Source organism: Podarcis liolepis, assembly GCF_965112155.1.
Source record: "Podarcis liolepis genome assembly, chromosome: 1".
Classification (NCBI taxonomy): domain Eukaryota; kingdom Metazoa; phylum Chordata; class Lepidosauria; order Squamata; family Lacertidae; genus Podarcis; species Podarcis liolepis.
The window spans coordinates 82,874,754-82,895,821 of record NC_139554.1 but is presented as its reverse complement, the minus strand read 5'-3'; the positions used below and the strand labels follow the sequence as shown (position 1 = coordinate 82,895,821).

Sequence of the window (21,068 nt, the reverse complement as noted above, 5' to 3'; positions counted from 1 at the left end):
GGACACAGGTTCTCCACCTCTAGTTTAACCCTTTATTCATGATGAAACTATGAATTATTGCTGAAATGGACCTGAACCTTTTATGAAATGGTATTACAGAGCAACACATTTCCTCCGAGCAATCAGCTTTATGGGAATATTCACATTTGAAAAAGTCAAGTGTACCCCAAGGGCATGTAGTTTGGTTTGTGTATGAAGGACTCATTGTCAAGTGCAGACTGGGATGGCAGACTCTAGACTCTAGAGCAGCGGTTCTCAACCTGTGGGCCCCCAGATGTTGTTGGACTACAACTCCCATCATCCCTGAGCTCTGGCCTTGCTAGCTAGGGGTGATGGGAGTTGTAGTTCAACAGCATCTGGGGACCCACAGGTTGAGAAAGGATGCTCTAGAGGGAAACAAGGCAGGTGAAAAGAAATGAAGAAGCTGAGAGAGCAGTGTGAATGCTGGACCAGAAGTCCAAGTAGATTCTTCCCTTCATGTGGGTGTACTGTTGACGGTATATTTCCTATTTTTCACACCTTGCGCTTATTATGAGGAATCTCTGAACATCTATCATGGAACTTTTGCACACTGCTTTATTATATGTTTAGTTGTTGTTGCTTTAAAAAAAAAACCCGGACCCTTTCTCCAAGCAGAAGGTAAATTATTAATTTATTTGCAGTGTTTATGTACTGCCCAATAATTAAGATTCTCTGGGTGTGTAGAGTAAACATGGCCTCCTTGTTACCTTTTTATCCTCACAGTGATTCTATGAGGTATATAGTAGTATATATTCTATATTCTAAGTAGTAGAATATAGTAGAATATTTTATATTCTACTATAGAATATTCTATATTCTACTATATTCTATATTCTATATTCTAAGTAGAATATTCTATATACTAAATAGTAGTGATCACCCCAAGATCTCCCCATGAGACCACTCTGGCTTTTGTGTTTCCTCACAATCTTAAGATCTCATGTTCAGCTCCACAGCCCTCTCTCATTGCAACCACACATGATTTGTGGTATCTTCTACATATTTACTGTATGAGGTAATCACAGATAAGCAATTTAAGAATAGGGCATTACTTTCCTAGAGTTGACTTAACTCTCTTTTATTTAAAAAAACAACAACTCAACAATTTTGGGGGTTTCCTAAAAAAATCTCAACAACTTTTGGGATGTCCTGGTTTTTGCTTTTTGAAATATGGCAACCCTAAGCTACAATGAGCACTTCCAGCTTATATTATTTGCTGAACTTATATTGATCCTTAAGATCATCATATAGGTAAATGACAAGAGAAGCTACATTTTTATAATTTTAATATTGGACATGCAACACCATACATAGATGCTAATAATGGACTAGCAATATATAGCTGTTGTGGAAATGTTTAGAAATTGTTGCTAGCTACTCATTTTGTTACATACCTTCCTCTGAATGCCTCCTAAGGCATCCTTAACCTCCTTGTTTCTCAGGCTGTATATCAAGGGATTCAGTAAGGGGATGACAATTGTGTAGAATACAGCAAGGGTTTTGTCCGTGACATCTTGAAGAAACGATCCACTGCCAGAGTTTGGTCGGAAATGCAAGATAAGAATTGCCCCATGGAAGATGGTAACTGCAGTGAGGTGTGAGGTGCAAGTGGAGAACGCCTTAAGTCTACCTGCCCTTGAGCTGATCCTCACAATGTTGATGAGAATGTACATATAAGAGATGATGACACTCAGGATGGTGGTTCCTTCTACAAGCCCAGCCTCAAAAAAAATCAGGTGTTCATTGATGTAAGTATCCGAACAGGAAAGTGATAAAAGTGCAGTGATGTCACAATATACATGATTGATTTCGTTCGAGTGACAGAATGACAGCCTGAAGGTGAAGACTGTATGGAGAAGAGAGTGCAGAAGCCCAAGAGCATAGGACCCCACCACCAGAAGTGTACAGATTTTAGGAGACATGAGGACTGGATACAGCAGTGGTTTACAGATAGCCACATAGCGATCATATGCCATTGCAGCTAGGAGAAAGCACTCTGTGCTCCCCAGGCCTATCACAAAGTACATTTGCAATGCACATCCAGTGAGTGAAATGGTCTTTTTATCTGCTAAGAGATTCACAAAAGTCTTAGGGGCAACCACAGAGGAAAAGCATGCATCGAGGAGAGAGAGGTTGCTGAGAAAGAAGTACATTGGAGTGTGGAGCTTGGGACAGGCTCTTATTAACACAAACAGTCCTAGATTTCCCACCAAAGTAGCAATATAAATAGCAAGGAAGACTAGAAAGAGGACAATCTGTAGTATGAGATTGTTTGTTAACCCTACAAATACAAACTCATTGATTATTACGGTGAAGTTTTTCTCTTTCATTGCATTCAGATTGTTTTATTCCAGAGCTGTAAAATAAAGAAACACGACAACTGAGAAGAAACGACCATTTATTCATCATGCACATGAGAAATCTATGCAACTCATTTGCCACCAGTGACTCCCTTGTTTTATTTAGACAAATATTGGAAGGATTTCTATCAAAGGTACCAGGCGCTTGGGGATAAAGGGAGCGTCTTACCTTCTACTTCAGCTCTACAAAGGTATCTGCTTATACAACATGGGGGCCTAGTTATAGGTGGGAAAGGATGTGATGAAGACACCCACACAAACTAAGAATGTACCCCGCACAGCTAGCACATCCTTTGTTAATGTAGGAAAGTGGCTATACCAGGAAGCAATGTAGAACCTCTTTCAAAAATTACGGCACTGTTTGGCATTGAAAGTGAATACCCTCCAGCCCAGCCCAGAGGAAAACCAGGACATGCATCTTTCGGGGCTGCAATCTCAAAGGAGCCAGGGGACTTGTGCACAAACACAGCACCCCAAAACGGGATGTCCCACTTAAATTGGGACAGTTGAGGGGTATGAAAGTGTGCCTTTGGTTCTGCTACTACAAGAATGCCACTGTTAAGAGTCTCTATTACTGGGGATGTTGAGAAAGAATATGTAGTCAAAGTTATGCAAGTAAATTCAAGAGTTCAACTGAAAACTTCCTCTCACTTCTGTTTTAAGTGTATAATCGAGACACTCAGAGTACATTTACGATAATCATTATGCATACTTGCAATTTTTCCAGAAGCTCTTTTGACTGTTAAGAGGGTCCCTTAGTAAAATTCTGCACATTTTCCTTCCCCTTCTAAACTAAAATGACACTGCAGGATCTGGTATCTGTTACAGCTAAGTAACAACTCTGATTCTTGGACTGCTGAGCATAATCTTCTCTTGACAACAATACTTGGAAGGTACATGCACTACAATATTGAAGAAAAATAATTATTTACTGATTATAATCAGCGCAGAATGCTGATCAGTTGGCTTGCAGTGGAATCATGAAGCACTCTCTCCTTTCTCTGGAGAGCATAAAAAAACCAGAATTCTTTAAATGTATACAAGCCTACATAACAGAGCTCATATAAATAATGCAAACAGCAAACAAAATAACAAACAAATAGGCAAAAAGCCTGCCACAAGGATCAATCAAAAATGCTTCAAAATCATCATTAGCAGAAGAAGTGCATATATGTGCCAAATTAAGAGCAAAGCTGGGGAAAAGTTATGCAGAAAAACAAGGTGTGTGGTTGCGGGAAAACAACATACTGACTCCTGCTTTCTTATATGTCTCTACTTACTCTTAAAGGAAACTGGGGTGGTAGAAGATCTGAAGAAATAAATGGAGAATGAAACTGCATGAATGGAACTTAATTCCAGAGAGATAACGATGTTGGTCGCTTGGAGTAAAACCCAAATAGAGAAATGTGATAATGAGCACAGTTATTGTACCCAGAAGCATTCTTAGACAGAGTCCACTTTGTCAGCTGCACGGAATGGCATGTATATATAACTGTAGAGCTTTTATTTTATCCCTACCACCCTCAGTGCTCCATGTCCTTGGAGAACTGCACAGAATTCATCATTTTAGGAATTCATCTATTGGGAAAATGTGCCATACTCTCCCCAAGACTCAAGTGCATTGAGGCACAGAAATTGTTCATTGTTTGTTTCTGATAAAAAATAATAATAATTCCAGATGAAGAGGCAGGGCCAACCCAATACATTTTGGCACCTCAAGTGAGCCACAGAAAGTGCCTCCTCCTTGCTAGGGAAGATGGAGTGAATAAAGATTAACAAAGGGGAAATAAAGATCTACACTGGGATATGCTAGCCCTGTGGATCTTGCCACCTGAGGCAGTTGCTTCATGGGTGGGCCGCCCTTGTGAAGAGGCAATAATAGAGAAGGGGAGGAGTATTGTTAGCCTTGAAAAACAAACTTATATGAAGCTACAACCATAGCTGTCAACTTTTCCCTTTTCTTGGAGGAATCCTATTCGGAATAAGGGAATTTCCCTTAAGAAAGGGAAATGTTGACAGCTATGGCTACAACTGGAAGAATGTTGGGGGCATCATAGACTGGAAATGGATAATATTGTTTCATGAAGGAAACCCAATAACATAGGGAGCCAAAGCCAGATCATTGGTTTATCTGAATGAATATTTGCATTGGAGGGCAGCAGCCATGTGCAGGACTTAGCACTGACTGGAAGTGGCTCTCCAGGGTTTCAGGGAAAGATTCTTCCCAGCACTATCCAGAGATGCTGCACATTGAACCTAGGATATTTTGCAGGGAAAGCATGTGATCTTCCATCAAATTCGCATTGACACTTTGTCACAATTTGTTTTTCTGGGAAAGGGTTGTAACTCCATGGTAGTGCATCTGCCTGCAGAAGGTCCCAGGTTTTACACACACACACACACACACACACACACACACACACACAACAATAATAATACAAAACAGTGAGATGGAAGGAATCAGGGTTGCCATACATCCAGAATTTAACAGACATATCCAGAATATTGCAGTCGGAATCAGTGTCTGGGCGGAAATTGGCTAAATGTCTGGGAAAATCCAGATGTACGGCAACCGTGTCAACAGTGTTTTTGCCAATTTCCCTCAAAAATAGCTCATTTTTTAAAAGCATTTTTGCCAAAAATAGCTCAAAAGCTTTTTAGTTCAGATTGTCACTTTTTGAAATATGGCAACCCTAGCAGAAATACAAAGTACTGGTAGGTACCATTGCCGAAGCATGGGGAAACACGTGGGACTGAATTTTCTAATAATAAATATTGATATCCATTTTGAATTTTATCTCTTTTTTTCAAGGAAGGACCCGGGGGAGCAGGAGATTTAGGCAGCTGTGGGAAAGTGGGGACTTGCAGTCTCCACAACTGCCTCAAAGGGGCTAGGCCTCTGAAAAGTGTTGCTATGCTGACACTCCTGAGCAGACCTTGTTTCTTCTAATAAAGAGTTAATGTCACTTACTCTGTGTGATTTATTGCTGGCTAGATTCTGGCATAATGTCAAGCCAAACACTTGAAGAGAGCCTAATTGAGTCTCACAATTAAGTCTATAGAGGAGATAGGCTGACTGCCTTTTTTAAATTTTTCAATTCTAAAAAACACTTCATAGCCTAAAGTCATACAAGCATTGTACAGTAAGAGAAAATAGAAGAAAATATAAAAGAAACAAACTCAATGAACTAAAACCAATAAAACCATATATACAGTTATAGACCCTGTATAGAATGACTGAGGCACACATCAGGGAAAGCCTTCTTAAACTTTCTGCAGGCAGTGCAATGTCATCTCAGATACTTTTTGAGGTGGCTGGCAGACAGCAGCTCCCTCTTCCTCTCCGTCTCTCTGTGTGAGAGTTCCTTGTCACGTCCACAGGCCAGCTGTACATCACAGGTAGGACAGGAGTTGGGAGCAAGAAGACTGTTGCACCTGCTTGGAACTGAATCAGGCGCAATGTTTTCATACAATGGTAGTAGCACTGGGAAGGGATCCCTTTCAAGACTTTCCACTGGCCACCACTAGCAGCAATCCCATTGGTGATACTTCTATCTGGCCATACATTGGGTGGATAGAAAAGGGTGCTCTGTGCCAATGGAATGATGTTGGCATCACTTGGCAGGCAGCAGATGGGCAAGATGGATAGACGGACAACTCTGTCAAATGCAATTCCTCCCTCCACCTTTGCAGAAAGGGGGCTTTGACTGCTTTATAAATTGCAATTTCAAAAAAAGCATTATAAGCAGCATCCCAAAAGCTTCTTGCATATTTCTCCCCTGCACCCCCAATTCCACCCCCCACCCCCGTTAGCTGCCATGTCCCTCACTATAAAAATATAACATGCTCAAGTTTAGGACTGACAGGTACCTACTGCCATATAATGTAACACAACAGGGGAAAGGTTGGTAGTGGAAATAAAAACACCCACTCCTTTCTTCTGAAACTCCCCACTCCCAACAAAGTCTAAAGAGCACTACTGTCTGGAGCCCTGGGCAGAAGCAAACCTCTTGGGGTGTGGATAGGATAGCAAGGATGCAAAATGCAGCCACCTAAAACTAAGGTAGTGGTTTCAACACAAACGGGAGTTTCTCTAGATACACAGAAGAAATTTTGTAAATTAAAATCACACACTCAAATAATCTGTCAAGAGTTCAAGAATGTGAAGGAGGCGGGGGAGAAAATGGAGGTGGGGAGAAAAGAAGAAAATAGATTGCGTGTCAAGACCCCGCAGCCACCCCCTCATTGGAAATAACTCACACAAGGACACGGATATTAGGTTTATGTTATTGGGCAAATTTTGGCCACAACTTTATTGAAATTACAGAATGTGAGCGGTATTGGCTTAGGCATTGATTGGACCTGACTATATCTGACTCCTGCCCATTGTGCAGGAATTCCCCAGTAAGGGTAAGCCACCGGTAGGGGGAGCCCTGTCAATGCGGACCGACTCAAGCTCCCCCGGTGTTCCCGTCGGGGTCGTGTCAAGGTCTTAGCTCGCCAGCCAGGCTTCACCCCCGGATTCCTTTAACGGAATACCCTTAAGCATGGAGGGGCAGGTGATGGCCACACCTCCCCTCCCCCACACAAGGTCAAACAATGCTTAACTGCAACCCTAACAAAGTTGTGACGATTGCTACGAGGTAGGCGAAAGCCAAGTGGCCACTGCCAATTTGCCAAGTGGAAAAATTCCTACCAGGCCCCTCAGACAACCAAGGCGACCAACCGAAGTCCATAGCAAGGCCGTTGTCTAACCTGCAAAATAGGGAGGGAGGGTGATTGAGGAAGCGAGCCAAAGAGGAAGTCCTCTGGTTCGCTCCTCCATTTAAACGGCCCCGGCCATGCCCCCCCCCCAGCCAGCGGGTTGGCTGGCCGGGCTCTGATGTGGCCAGGATCCCCCAGGCAACGGGGGACAAGGTCCCCCCGCCCCCGGCGGGGAGTGGGTGGCCACGCAGTCCACCACAACTCCTCCCCACTGGGAAGTGGAGTGGATTTGTTCAATCCTCAACAAATTATAGAAATGAATATGGAATGTGAAGTAAAAATAAAATACCTTACAAGATGTAGTTTAACCTTTCCAACGCCTGTACCACTCTCCTTCCCCAATTATCTAGATGTAAAATGCTTAAGCCAGGCCCACACAAGTTTTTTCTGACAGCTAATTCATACCCTCCACCAACATTACTCCAATTAAAATAAGGACGTCCTATTCTATAATGATGATGACAATTTTATTATTTATACCCTGTCCATCTGACTGGGTTGCCCCAGCCATTCTGGATGCCGTCCAACATATATAAAAATATAATAAAACATTAAACATTTTAAGAAAACTTCCCTATACAGGGAATGTCTTCAGATGTCTTCTAATGGTTGTAGAGTCACTGATCTCCTTGGCTCAGGGGTTGGATGCCCTCTAACATTTCTCTGATGAAAATAGGGACATCCTAAGGAAAAGAGGGGTGTTCCAGGATCAAATCAGAAACCGGATCGGCTTTTGTAAATTGAGAACTGTCCCTGGAAAATAGGAGCACTTGTAGGGTTTGCTAATTTTCATGTCCTGAAACTAATCTCTTCAAGAGTTCTGAACAGCTCTGAAAGATTACTGTTCCAAGTTGACTGAACAGGAGCACTTCTCATACTCCCTATGGCTTAAGGCAGAAGTGGTTCTTCAAACACTGCTGGACTATAACTCCCATCTTGCCTGATCATGAGTCTGATGGGAATTGGAACCCAACAACACCAAGAGGGCTACAGCAACTCTCCATCTCTGACTTAAGGAGGTGGGGATACAATGCACTATTAAGCACTATGTTAACCATACAAAAGAGAATAGTTAAAACGATGATCAAACTCCATGTTAGGGGATACACCATATATCATTCATAGCATAGAATGTTCCTTTCATTCACCTTGGAATAATATGGACATAGTTTAAGGGAAACATTACATTCCTCACCAAATCAGCACATAGAGGCCAGAGGGAATTTGGTGCATCCTTCTTTCTTTCCAGACTTTACAGATTTAATAATGCCATGCCCATTTGATTTTATAAGGTTCATTAACAAAATATTTTGCCACACACCTTCCGCTGAAAGCCTCCCAGAGCATCCTTTACCTCCTTGTTTCGGAGGCTATAAATCAAAGGGTTGAGCAAAGGGATGACAACTGTATAGAACACAGTTAGTGTTTTGTCAAAGACGCCTTGAACCAAAGATTCATCGCTAGAGGTTGGTCGGAAATGCAGAATGAGAATTGCCCCGTGGAAAATGGTAACCACGATGAGGTGCGAGGTGCAGGTGGAGAAGGCCTTCAGCCTGCCTGCAACCGAACTGATCCTCACCACAATGTTGGTGAGAATATATGTATAAGAAACTACAACACTCAAGATGGTGGTTATTTCTACAAGACCAGCCACATAGAAAATCAGGAGTTCATTGAGGTGGATATCTGAACAGGAAATGGCCAAAAGTGCTGTGATGTCACAGAAAAAGTTATTGATCACGTTAGACCTGCAAAATGACAGCCTGAAGGTTAGGACTGTGTGAAGGAGAGAGTGCAAAAGGCCAAGAGCATAAGACCCCAACACCAGAAGAATGCAGACTCTAGGAGACATGAGGACTGGGTACAGCAAGGGTTTGCAGATAGCCACGTAGCGATCATATGCCATTGCAGCCAAGAGAAAGAGCTCTGCGCTCCCCAGACCTATAAAAAAGTACATTTGCATTGCACACCCAATAAAGGAAATGGACCTTTTCTTTGCTAGGAAGTTCACTAATGCCTCTGGAGCAAACACAGAAGAGAAGCATACATCCAGGAAAGACAGGCTGCTGAGAAAGAAGTACATTGGAGTGTGGAGCCGGGGACTGGCCCTTATTAAGGCAATCATTCCTAGATTTTCAACCAAGGTGATCATATAAATAACCAGGAACACCAAAAAGAGACTAGTTCGTAGTGTAGGGTTGTTTGTTAATCCCACAAAGGCAAACTCACTGAACACTGTTGTGGAGTTTTCTTCAGACATTGCACCCAGGTGAAATGTCCAGATCTGAAAAAACACCAAAGCATAGCACAGGTAAAACAATACTTTACAACCAATGTATGGAATTCATTGTCAGCAGTGGCAGGGATGACTATGAGCTTGCATTACTTTAACAGAAAAACTTATGCATGCTTGAAGGACAAGACCTTCAGGCATAGTTTGCTGCCAGCTTGCATTCAAACCAACAAACAGTTTAATGCCGCATCTTAGAGACTAACAGATTTGCTATGCTTTTAGTCTGCAATCTTATGTACACTTACATGGGAGTAAATCTCACTGAATGCACTGAGACCTTCTTCCGGATTACTAAACATTCATAGGATTGTACTCTCTGTGGCTAATCTGAAATGTCAATTACAGAAGCAGCATTATATATCTGGTTATCAGATGCTTGTGAAAAAGACCAGGGAATGGCCACCCGCCCCATGCCTTCTTTCTGGGCTCCCCAGCCCAAACAGTGGGCCAAAGTTCGAGGTAAGTTACTGAATGAACTTTATTATGGTCACAGACCAGGATAAAAAAAACCATAAATAAATAAAATAGCAGTTAGGATTTTTTTAAGCTGATAAATATTAGAGCAAATAAGGACAAAGAAACAAACATAGAATAAAACATCTGAATAAAATACAAGATTAAACACGGATAATGGATGGATAAAAACTGATAATTAAAACAGATAAGAACTAAAAACAAATAAAAACACGCAGTTAAAACAACTGTAAGAGCATAAGAACTAAAAGACTCACAATTAAAACAACTATAAGAGGCTGCAGAGTAGAAGCCTCTGAAATAGAGGACACTCACAACATTAGAAACTGATGTGCAAATATGGTTAAAACAGACAATTAAAACAATGTACAACAATAAATTTAGAAACAATGTTACTGAATTGGATGGAGGTTTTGTGCTCAGCATTGGTGGGATAGGGAGCAGTCCCCTCAGGGCAGGAGTCTGGGGCAAAAGTCCAAGGCACCACACAGTAGAATGAGCAAGAGGAATCCTAAATGCACCAGGTTGGGCTTGTCATAATTTAAAGAAATGAAATCACCATCTAAAGAGGAGGTATCTGTAAGACTACCAAGTCGATGTTTAAAGTTACCTATATGCACAACTAGAGATGTGGGCTGGGGTCAATGAACAAGGATGATGAAAGCTGTAGTCCAACGACATCTAGGAGGCATAGATGATTTGGGGAAGCATTGTCAATTTGTGCAGGGAACTGTCTATATTAGATACAGTGTGAGAGCTCAGAATCATGAATTGCTTCTAGTACAGGGTGTGCCTCTTACATTGAACCTGCTGTAGGCATACTTCTACTTTAAAAAGCCAGCAAATCCAACACATTTGTTGGGGGGGGGGAATCCAGTTAGAATCTTTGCAAACCAATTTGTACTAAAAGAGCTTAGTTGAGATTCCTGCATTGCAGGGAGTTGGACTACTCAGGGTTCCTTCCAGCTACAGCTCTATGATCACATAGTAGTAAACCCCAATGAACACAGTAGGACTTATTTCTGAGTATGGATGGTCTCTAAGACTGTTAAATTGGATTATCACTGCATCTACTCAGGAGATATTTACTCCTGTGCTATGAACGGTCAAAGAATTCATGCAAGTCATTTCTTTCATTTCACATACTTCTATCTACACCAACACAAGAAAGCACAGCATAAAGTGCACTTTTGCATACTTTTACATACCTTTGGAAATAAGCTCTGTGCAGCTTCTGCATAAACAGCTGTGGTACTCTGTTGCAGTCAGAGAGAGAGAGAGAGAGAGAGAGAGAGAGAGAGATGTCTTGAGGCAGATACATCAGCAAGTTCATGTAAGATGTAAAATAATATTAAAATGAACTAGATGTGTTGAATCACAGCGATCTGATAATTTGCAATAATGATTTCTCTCCTCAGCTCTAAAACAAGCTACAAATGTTCCCTTAATCTGATTGCCAACCCCCTGATTGTTGGTACTATATGGGTACCATAAGAAGCTCTGTTCCATTTTCTTTCTTCACCAATCTTTCCAGTGACACTTGGTTCCTAACATTACTTTTCCTCCAGATGTTGTTCTCTCAGCAGTCCGGTTCTTTCAGAATTCTTAGCATAAATAGAATGTCTATTCTGATCTGAATTTGCAAGAGACTACCTTGCAATTTATTATGGAGCACTTTTGTTTGGCTGCTGTAAGATAAACAGCTGACAGGATATTGAGCTTCCTCACACATGACTTTTTCAGACTTTAATCCCTCCTGAAGTCTCATAGAAACTAAAATGACCAACAGGCAGCTAATTATTATTTTTGCCTCTTAATGGAAAATGAGGTGAAATGGCGCTGTCGAGCAGAATTCCAGAGAGAGAAAGAGTGAAATATCACCATCATCATCATCATCACCACCATCATCATCTCAGGGCAGTTCACAGCAAAACACACAGAATAAAACCACAAAGTATATAATAAAAACAATAACAAAACAATAACCACCAACACACTCCCTACCACAAGACATGCTTAAAGGTCCATAGAAATTAATCAGCCAAAAGTCTGGTTGAAGAGAAACGTTTTTGCCTGGCACTTAAAGATGTATAATGAAGGCGCCAGCTGAATCTCCCTGGGGAGAGCATTTCACAAACAGGGAGCCACCACAGAGAAGGCCTCTTCTCGTGTTACCACCCTCCAGACCTCTGGTGGAGGAGGCACACTTAGGAGGGCCTCAGAAAGTGATCTCAGGGACTGGGTAGGTTGTTCCCCCACCCTCCAGCTTAGATTTTCAAGGGACATTTGGGGCAGCAGTGGGTGGGGGAATTGTCAAAATGGCCCCCTTCTCCTCCATTAGCAGATACCTCCCACTGGGGCAAAGCACTAGGAGGGTGTTCTGGTGGGGCAGAGATTTGTATAGATTCAGAGAAAGCAAGGAGCTTTGAAATTGAGGTGTCAATATAACAAGTACTGTGGCTAGTGCAGTTTCCGGATGTTTTTACTACAATTTAAAGAAATATGTTTTTAGTAAGATTCCAGTTAATTTTGTCAGAAGCCATAGGATGATGCATGGAGAAAGTGGACAAAGAAAAGTTTTTCTCCCACTCAAATAACATTAGAGCAGGTGGCCATCCCATGAAACTGAATATTGGAAAATTCATGACAGATAAAAGATCATACTTCTTCACACAGCCCATAGTTATAATCTGGAATTTGTTCCCACAATAAGTAGTGATGGCTACTAACTTGGATAGCTTTAAAAGGGAAAATTAATGGAGGGCAGATCTATCAATGACTGCAGCTCATTTTGTCTGTATTCTATATCAATTGCCATTGTTTATATGGATTTGAATTCTGGTTGCTGGGATTCACTTGTGGGTAGAGTCCCTGTGCTCTGCTTTTGGACTTTGCTTGGACATCTAGTTGGGCACTGTGAGAACAAAATGCTGGACTGGTGTGCTTTTGAACTGCTAGGTTGGCAGAAGCTGGGACAGAGCAATGGGAGCTCAGCCCATCGCGGGGATTCAAACTGCCGACCTTCTGATCTGCAAACCCCAGAGGCTCAGTGGTTTAGACCACAGCACTACCTATGTCCCTTATTGTACATAGGACCATATATGTCACCAGGTGTCATACGTTCAAATTCATATTCAGGTTTGAATTTGGGTTTCTCACCTTCTCACTGCCCTCTGTTGGACAAACTGAGATAAAGCTGTGAAAGCCATATTAGCTACATTGCAGGGAGGAAGGGATAAAAATATATAAATAAATTGTGGCAGGTGCCAATTCAGTAATATCCTCACGTTGTGCAACATTCTGGCCCATGACACCTACACAATACTGAACTTTCTAACATTGTGCTAGAATAGCAATAGGTTTTTCAATTGTCCTTCACGTGTACAAAAAGCATGAAGCCATGGTTTATTGTCGCTCCAAATTCATTCCCTGCTAGGACTCGCAACAAACAACCATGGAGAACAGATCAATGATAACAGTGATCAAGTTGTATTGCAAGGTTCTTTTCTTGTACTTTGTTCCAGCTGTTCTGCTATTTCATTTCACAGTGAAAACATCCTCTCAATCGCTCGTTGGAGGGCACATTTAACCTCCTTGTTCCTCAGGGCATAGATCAAGGGGTTCAACATAGGGATCATCGCTGTGTAGAACACGGAGGCGACCTTGTCTTGATCCAGGCTGTATGCAGAGCTGGGTCGGAGATACATGAAGAAAATTGTCCCATAGAACAGTGTAACAACCATCAAGTGGGAAGTGCAGGTGGAAAAGGTTTTGTGTCTGCCCTCTGGGGAGCGTATCTTCAAAACCGTAACCAGTATGCAAGTATAGGAAATGCCAATGGTCATTGTGGTGGTCACACAATTTACACTAACCAAAGCAAAGATCACCATCTCATATATGTGGGTATCAGAGCAAGAAAGCTGGAGAAGTGGAGGAATATCACAGAAGAAATGATTTATTTTATTTGCTCTGCAGAAGGACAAAGTAAAAGTGAATGTGGTGTGGGTAACTGAATGGAACAGTCCAACTCCATATGAACAAGCAACGAGCCAGGCACACCTTTCCTCAGACATAATAACTGAATAGAGCAAGGGGTTGCAGATTGCCGCATAACGGTCATAGGCCATTCCAGCTAGCAGGAGGCACTCAGTAATCCCAAATACAACAAAGAGAAACATCTGGGTTGCACAGCCTGAAACCCCAATGCTCTTTCTCTCTGACAAGAGAAACTGGATCGGCTTTTGTAAATTGAGAACTGTCCCTGGAAAATAGGAGCACTTGTAGAGTTTGCTAATTTTCATGTCCTGAAACTAATCTCTTCAAGAGTTCTGAACAGCACTGAAAGGTTCCTGTTCCAAGTTGACTGAACAGGAGCACTTCTCATACTCCCTATGGCTTAGGGCAGGAGTGATGAAGCTGTGATTCTTCAGACATTGCTGGCCTATAACTCCCATATTGCCTGATCATGAGTCTGATGGGAATTGGAACCCAATGACACCAAGAGGGCTGCAGCAACTCCCCATCTCTGACTTAAGGAGGTGGGGATACAATGCACTATTAAGCACTATGTTAATCATACAAAAGAGAATAGTTAAAACAGTGGTCAAACTCCGTATTAGGGGATACACCATATATCATTCATAGCATAGAATGTTCCTTTCATTCACCTTGGAATAATATGGACATAGTTTAAAGGAAACATTACATTCCTCACCAAATCAGCACATAGAGGCCAGAGGGAATTTGGTGCATCCTTCTTTCTTTCCAGACTTTACAGATTTAATAATGCCATGCCCATTTGATTTTATAAGGTTCATTAACAAAATATTTTGCCACACACCTTCCGCTGAAAGCCTCCCAGAGCATCCTTTACCTCCTTGTTTCTGAGGCTATAAATCAAAGGGTTGAGCAAAGGGATGACAACTGTATAGAACACAGTCAGTGTTTTGTCAAAGACGCCTTGAACCAAAGATTCATCGCTAGAGGCTGGTCGGAAATGCAGAATGAGAATTGCCCCATGGAAAATGGTAACCACGATGAGGTGCGAGGTGCAGGTGGAGAAGGCTTTCAGCCTGCCTGTGCCCGAACTGATCCTCACCACAATGTTGGTGAGAATATATGTATAAGAAACTACAACACTCAGGATGGTGGTTATTTCTACAAGACCAGCTTCATAGAAAATCAGGAGTTCATTGAGGTGGATATCTGAACAGGAAATGGCCAAAAGTGCTGTGATGTCACAGAAAAAGTTATTGATCACGTTACACCTGCAGAACGACAGCCTGAAGGTGAAGACTGTATGAAGGAGAGAGTGCAAAAAGCCAAGAGCATAAGACCCCAACACCAGAAGAATGCAGACTCTAGGAGACATGAGGACTGGGTACAGCAAGGGTTTGCAGATAGCCACATAGCGATCATATGCCATTGCAGCCAAGAGAAAGCACTCCGTACTCCCCAGACCTATAAAAAAGTACATTTGCATTGCGCACCCAATAAAGGAAATGGACCTTTTCTCTGCTAGGAAGTTCACTAATGCCTCTGGAGCAAACACAGAAGAGAAGCATACATCCAGGAAAGACAGGCTGCTGAGAAAGAAGTACATTGGAGTGTGGAGCCGGGGACTGGCCCTTATTAAGGCAATCATTCCTAGATTTTCAACCAAGGTAATCATATAAATAACCAGGAACACCAAAAAGAGACTAGTTCGTAGTGTAGGGTTGTTTGTTAATCCTACAAAGACAAACTCACTGAACACTGTTGTGGAGTTTTCTTCAGACATTGCACACAGGTGAAATGTCCAGATCTGAAAAAACACCAAAGCATAGCACAGGTAAAACAATATTTTACAACCAATGTATGGAATTCATTGTCAGCAGTGGCAGGGATGACTATGAGCTTGCATTACTTTAACAGAAATTGGATTATCACTGCATCTACTCCGGAGATATTTACTCCTGTGCTATGAATAGTCAAAGAATTCATGCAAATCATTTCCTTCATTTCACATACTTCTATCTACACCAACACAAGAAAGCATAGCATAAAGTGAACTTTTGCGTACTTTTACATACCTTTGGAAATAAGCTCTGCGCAGCTTCTGCATAAACAGCTGTGGTACTCTGTTGCAGTCAGAGAGAGAGAGAGAGAGAGAGAGAGAGAGAGAGAGAGAGAGAGAGAGAGAGATGTCTTGAGGCAGATAGATCAGCAAGTTCATGTAAGATGTAAAATAATATTAAAATGAACTAGATGTGTTGAATCACAGCGATCTGATAATTTGCAGTAATGATTTCTCTCCTCAGCTCTAAAATAAGCTACAAATGTTCCCTTTATCTGATTGCCAACCCCCTGATTGTTGGTACTATATGGGCACCATAAGAAGCTCTGTTCCATTTTCTTTCTTCAATCTTTCCAGTGACACTTGGTTCCTAACATTACTTTTCCTCCAGATGTTATTCTCTCAGCAGTCCTGTTCTTTCAGAATTCTTAGCATAAATAGAATGTCTATTCTGATCTGAATTTGCAAGAGACTACCTTGCAATTTATTATGGAGCACTTTTGTTTGGCTGCTGTAAGATAAACAGCTGACAGGATATTGAGGTTCCTCACACATGACATTTTCAGACTTTAATCCCTCTTGAAGTCCCATAGAAACTAAAATGACCAACAGGGAGCTAATTATTTTTTTTTACCTCTTAATGGAAAATGAGGTGAAATGGTGCTGTCGAGCAGAATTCCAGAGAGAGAAAGAGTGAAATATCACCACCACCACCACCACCACCACCACCATCATCATCTCAGGGCAGTTCATAGCATAACAACCACAGAATAAAACAACAAAGTATATAATAAAAATAATAACAATAACAAAACAATAACCACCAACACACTCCCTACCACAAGACATGCTTAAAGGTCCATAGAAATTAATCAGCCAAAAGTCTGGTTGAAGAGAAACGTTTTTGCCTGGCACTTAAAGATGTATAATGAAGGCACCAGCTGAATCTCCCTGGGGAGAGCATTTCACAAACAGGGAGCCACCGCAGAGAAGGCCTCTTCTTATATTACCACCCTCCAGACCTCTGGTGGAGGAGGCACACTTAGGAGGGCCTCAGAAAGTGATTTCAGGGGCTGGGTAGGTTGTTCCCCCACCCTCCATCTTAGATTTTCAAGGGACATTTGGGGCAGCAGTGGGTGGGGGAATTGTCAAAATGGCCCCCTTCTGCTCCATTAGCAGATACCTCCCACTGGGGCAAAGCACTAGGAGGGTGTTCTGGTGGGGCAGAGATTTGTATAGATTCAGACAAAGCAAGGAGCTTTGAAATTGAGGTGTCAATATAACAAGTACTGTGGCTAGTGCAGTTTCCGGATGTTCTTACTAAAATCTTTACAATTTAAAGAAATATGTTTTTAATAAGATTCCAGTTAATTTTGTCAGAAGCCATGGGATGATGCATGGAATAGAGAAAGTAGACAAAGAAAAGTTTTTCTCCCACTCGAATAACATTAGAGCAGTTGGCCATCCCATGAAGCTGAATATTGGAAAATTCATGACAGATAAAAGATCATACTTCTTCACACAGCCCATAGTTATAATCTGGAATTTGTTCCCAAAATAAGTAGTGATGGCTACTACCTTGGATGGCTTTAAAAGGCAAAATCAATGGAGGGCAGATCTATCAATGACTGCAGCTCATTTTGTCTGTATTCTATCTCAATTGTCATTGTTTATATGGATTTGAATTCTGGTTGCTGGGATTCACTTGTGGGTAGAGTGCCTGTGCTCTGCTTTTGGGCTTTGCTTGGACATCTAGTTGGGCACTGTGAGAACAAAATGCTGGACTGGTGTGCTTTTGAACTGCTAGGTTGGCAGAAGCTGGGACAGAGCAATGGGAGCTCAGCCCATCGTGGGGATTCAAAGTGCCGACCTTCTGATCTTCAAACCCCAGAGGTTCAGTGGTTTAGACCACAGCACTACCCATGTCCCTTATTGTACATAGGACCATATATGTCACTAGGTGTCATACGTTCAAATTCATATTCAGGCTTAAATTTGTGTTTCTCACCCTCTCTCTGCCTAACGCACCTTGTTGGAAAAACTGAGATAAAGCTGAGAAAACCATATTAGCTACATTGCAGGGAGGAAGGGATAAAAATATATAAATAAATTGTGGCAGGTGCCAATTCAGTAATATCCTCACATTGTGCAACATTCTGGCCCATGACACCTACACAATACTGAACCTTCTAACATTGTGCTAGAATAGCAGTTATTGTTCCCTGTTCAGCGAAGTTTTTAATGTGTGACATTTTAATTTATTTTTAATCTTTGTAGGAAGCCGCCCAGAGTGGCTGGGGAAACCCAGCCAGATGGGAGGGGTACAAATAAATTATTATTATTATTATTATTATTATTATTATTATTATTATTATTATTATTATTATTATTTGCTTCATCCCGAGAAAGGCATTCTTGGCACAGAAACTGATTGGGTTGCACCTTTGATCTATATAGAGCTCTTATCACTATGAATGTCACTGTATGTTTCTAAATTTCCTAGCACTGCAATAGCCTTCTCTCAATTTCATCATAAAGTTTTCATTCCAGTAACCCCTGAGGAATGAGAATTCTTTTTATATAAAGGCAATAGGCTTTTCAATTGTCCTTCACGTGTACAAAAAGCATGAAGCCATGGTTATTGTCGCTACAAATTCATTCCCTGCTAGGACTCGCAACAAACAACCATGGAGAACAGATCAATGATAACAGTGATCAAGTTGTATTGCAAGGTTCTTTTCTTGTACTTTGTTCCAGCTGTTCTGCTATTTCATTTCACAGTGAAAACATCCTCTCAATCGCTCGTTGGAGGGCACATTTAACCTCCTTGTTCCTCAGGGCATAGATCAAGGGGTTCAACATAGGGATCATCACTGTGTAGAACACGGAGGCGACCTTGTCTTGATCCAGGCTGTATGCAGAGCTGGGTCGGAGATACATGAAGAAAATTGTCCCATAGAACAGTGTAACAACCATCAAGTGGGAGGTGCAGGTGGAAAAGGTTTTGTGTCTGCCCTCTGGGGAGCGTATCTTCAAAACCGTAACCAGTATGCAAGTATAGGAAATGCCAATGGTCATTGTGGTGGTCACACAATTTACACTAACCAAAGCAAAGATCACCATCTCATATATGTGGGTATCAGAGCAAGAAAGCTGGAGAAGTGGAGGAATATCACAGAAGAAATGATTTATTTTATTTGCTCTGCAGAAGGACAAAGTAAAAGTGAATGTGGTGTGGGTAACTGAATGGAACAGTCCAACTCCATATGAACAAGTAACGAGCCAGGCACACCTTTCCTCAGACATAATAACTGAATAGAGCAAGGGGTTGCAGATTGCCGCATAACGGTCATAGGCCATTCCAGCTAGCAGGAGGCACTCAGTAATCCCAAATACAACAAACAGAAACATCTGGGTTGCACAGCCTGAAACCCCAATGCTCTTTCTCTCTGACAAGAGATCCACCAACATTTTGGGGGTGATGGTGGAAGAATAACAGAGATCCACAAAAGCCAAGTGGCTGAGGAAGAAATACATGGGAGTGTGAAGCTGTGAGTCACTCCTTATCAGAAAGATCATGCCCAGATTTTCTACTACGGTGGCAATATAGACAATAAGGAACAGGATAAAGAGGGGCAATTGCAGGTCTGTTCGGTTTGTGACTCCTAGAAAAATGAATTCAGTGATTGTGGTGTGATTCTCCAGAGACATTTCCTCATATACAAGTTACCTGTGTGGGACGAGAAACAATGGTTAGCAAAGTAATCTTTTATTTTCTCAGATCAGTTCCCTTTGTGTGGCAAACAAAACAAAATACCATTTCAACTGGTGACTTTGGACAAAGATTCCATGTGCTTCCAGAGTTCTAAAACAAAGGGTTTCAAAATACAAAGCATGGAAGAGTGAATGGAATGCTGCTCTTCTGCCCTTGTTTCAGGTGAAGGGTGATTCCCTCACCCAACTCCGTTTTGGTGACCCATAGCTGGTGGGACGCATCTGCCAGTCAAAGGAGGAATGTGGACAGGCTTAAAAGCCTAACCCTCCTCAGTGCATTTCCAGAGTGGCAGCTCTCCTAATGCGCCACTTGTTATATTTATTATTATATACTGTATATATGGGACCTGGGTGGTGCTGTGGTCTAAACCACAGAGCCTAGGGCTTGCCGATCAGAAGGTCGGCGGTTCGAATCCCCATGACGAGGTGAGCTGCCATTGCTCGGTCCCTGCTCCTGCCAATCTAGCAGTTCAAAAGCACAAAGTGCAAGTAGATAAATAGGTACCAGTCCAGCGGGAAGATAAATGGTGTTTTCGTGCACTGCTCTGGTTCGCCAGAAAGCAGCTTAGTCATGCTGGTCACATGACCTGGAAGCTGTACGCCGGCTCCCTATGCCAGTAAAGCGAGATGAGTGCCGCAACCCCAGAGTCATCCGCGACTGGACCTAATGGTCAGGGGTCCCTTTACCTTTACCTTTACTGTATATATATTTATGTATTTAGAGCATGGGAGTAGCCAGTCCCTATTTAAGGGGTTAAGTAGAATTTGTATTGGGGTGGGTACCCTCAGAATTGACAAACTGAGAGCACTGGCCCCCCCCCACATCTATTTCATGCTGTAGTAGTAGAGGGATATGTTGAGGGAGGGATATGGTAATTGGGCCAACTTGGTGAAACACCAGTTTGACACAGATGCAGGGGTAAGATGGGTCAGGAGGGAGTTAAACTGAGGCACCCTTATGGTGAAGAGATGCTTATCCAATCGACTTCTCACAACTGTCTTGCATAAGTGCTACAGAATTGAAGCTACTCTAGGATTCTGTCTGTCTCATTACATCTGTGGTTGATTACCTTTAAGGTGAACAGGCAAGGGGAGACTGTTCTAGTGCTCAGAGCAGGGATAGAATTTTGGTAGGCTTATTCTCCCAGCTCTCAGGAACCCACAATGAGGGGTGTTAGGGTGTTTCTTTTAACTGCATGTTTTATTCACCCCAATTCATACCTCATTTCTTCATTCCTGGCAAAGGAGGCAAAGATGTAACCTGAAAATCTGAAAATTCTACTAAGAGTAGATAGTAATAAAATTATAGTTAACCTCAGGGGGGGAA

At 42.0% G+C, this 21,068-nt stretch overlaps 3 protein-coding genes across 3 annotated transcripts; all 3 read right to left on the bottom strand.

Annotated features, from left to right (window-relative positions):
* Positions 1 to 1,391: 1,391 nt before the first annotated feature.
* LOC310713472 (olfactory receptor 5T17-like) lies at positions 1,392 to 2,351 on the bottom strand (the record flags this gene model as incomplete). The annotated part of the gene is made up of 1 exon (XM_083517615.1): positions 1,392 to 2,351. The coding sequence occupies one exon, from the start codon at positions 2,349 to 2,351 to the stop codon at positions 1,392 to 1,394; it is 960 nt and encodes a 319-aa protein (XP_083373741.1).
* Positions 2,352 to 8,442: 6,091 nt separating this feature from the next.
* Positions 8,443 to 15,691, bottom strand: LOC310689324 (uncharacterized protein; the record flags this gene model as incomplete). The annotated part of the gene is made up of 2 exons (XM_083466889.1): positions 8,443 to 9,429; positions 14,753 to 15,691. 2 exons carry the CDS (start codon positions 15,689 to 15,691, stop codon positions 8,443 to 8,445), a joined length of 1,926 nt encoding a protein of 641 aa, XP_083323015.1.
* A 3,051-nt stretch (positions 15,692 to 18,742) lies between these two features.
* On the bottom strand, positions 18,743 to 19,678 carry LOC310685972 (olfactory receptor 5AP2-like; the record flags this gene model as incomplete). The annotated part of the gene is made up of 1 exon (XM_083459131.1): positions 18,743 to 19,678. One exon carries the CDS (start codon positions 19,676 to 19,678, stop codon positions 18,743 to 18,745), a length of 936 nt encoding a protein of 311 aa, XP_083315257.1.
* Positions 19,679 to 21,068: the final 1,390 nt, after the last annotated feature.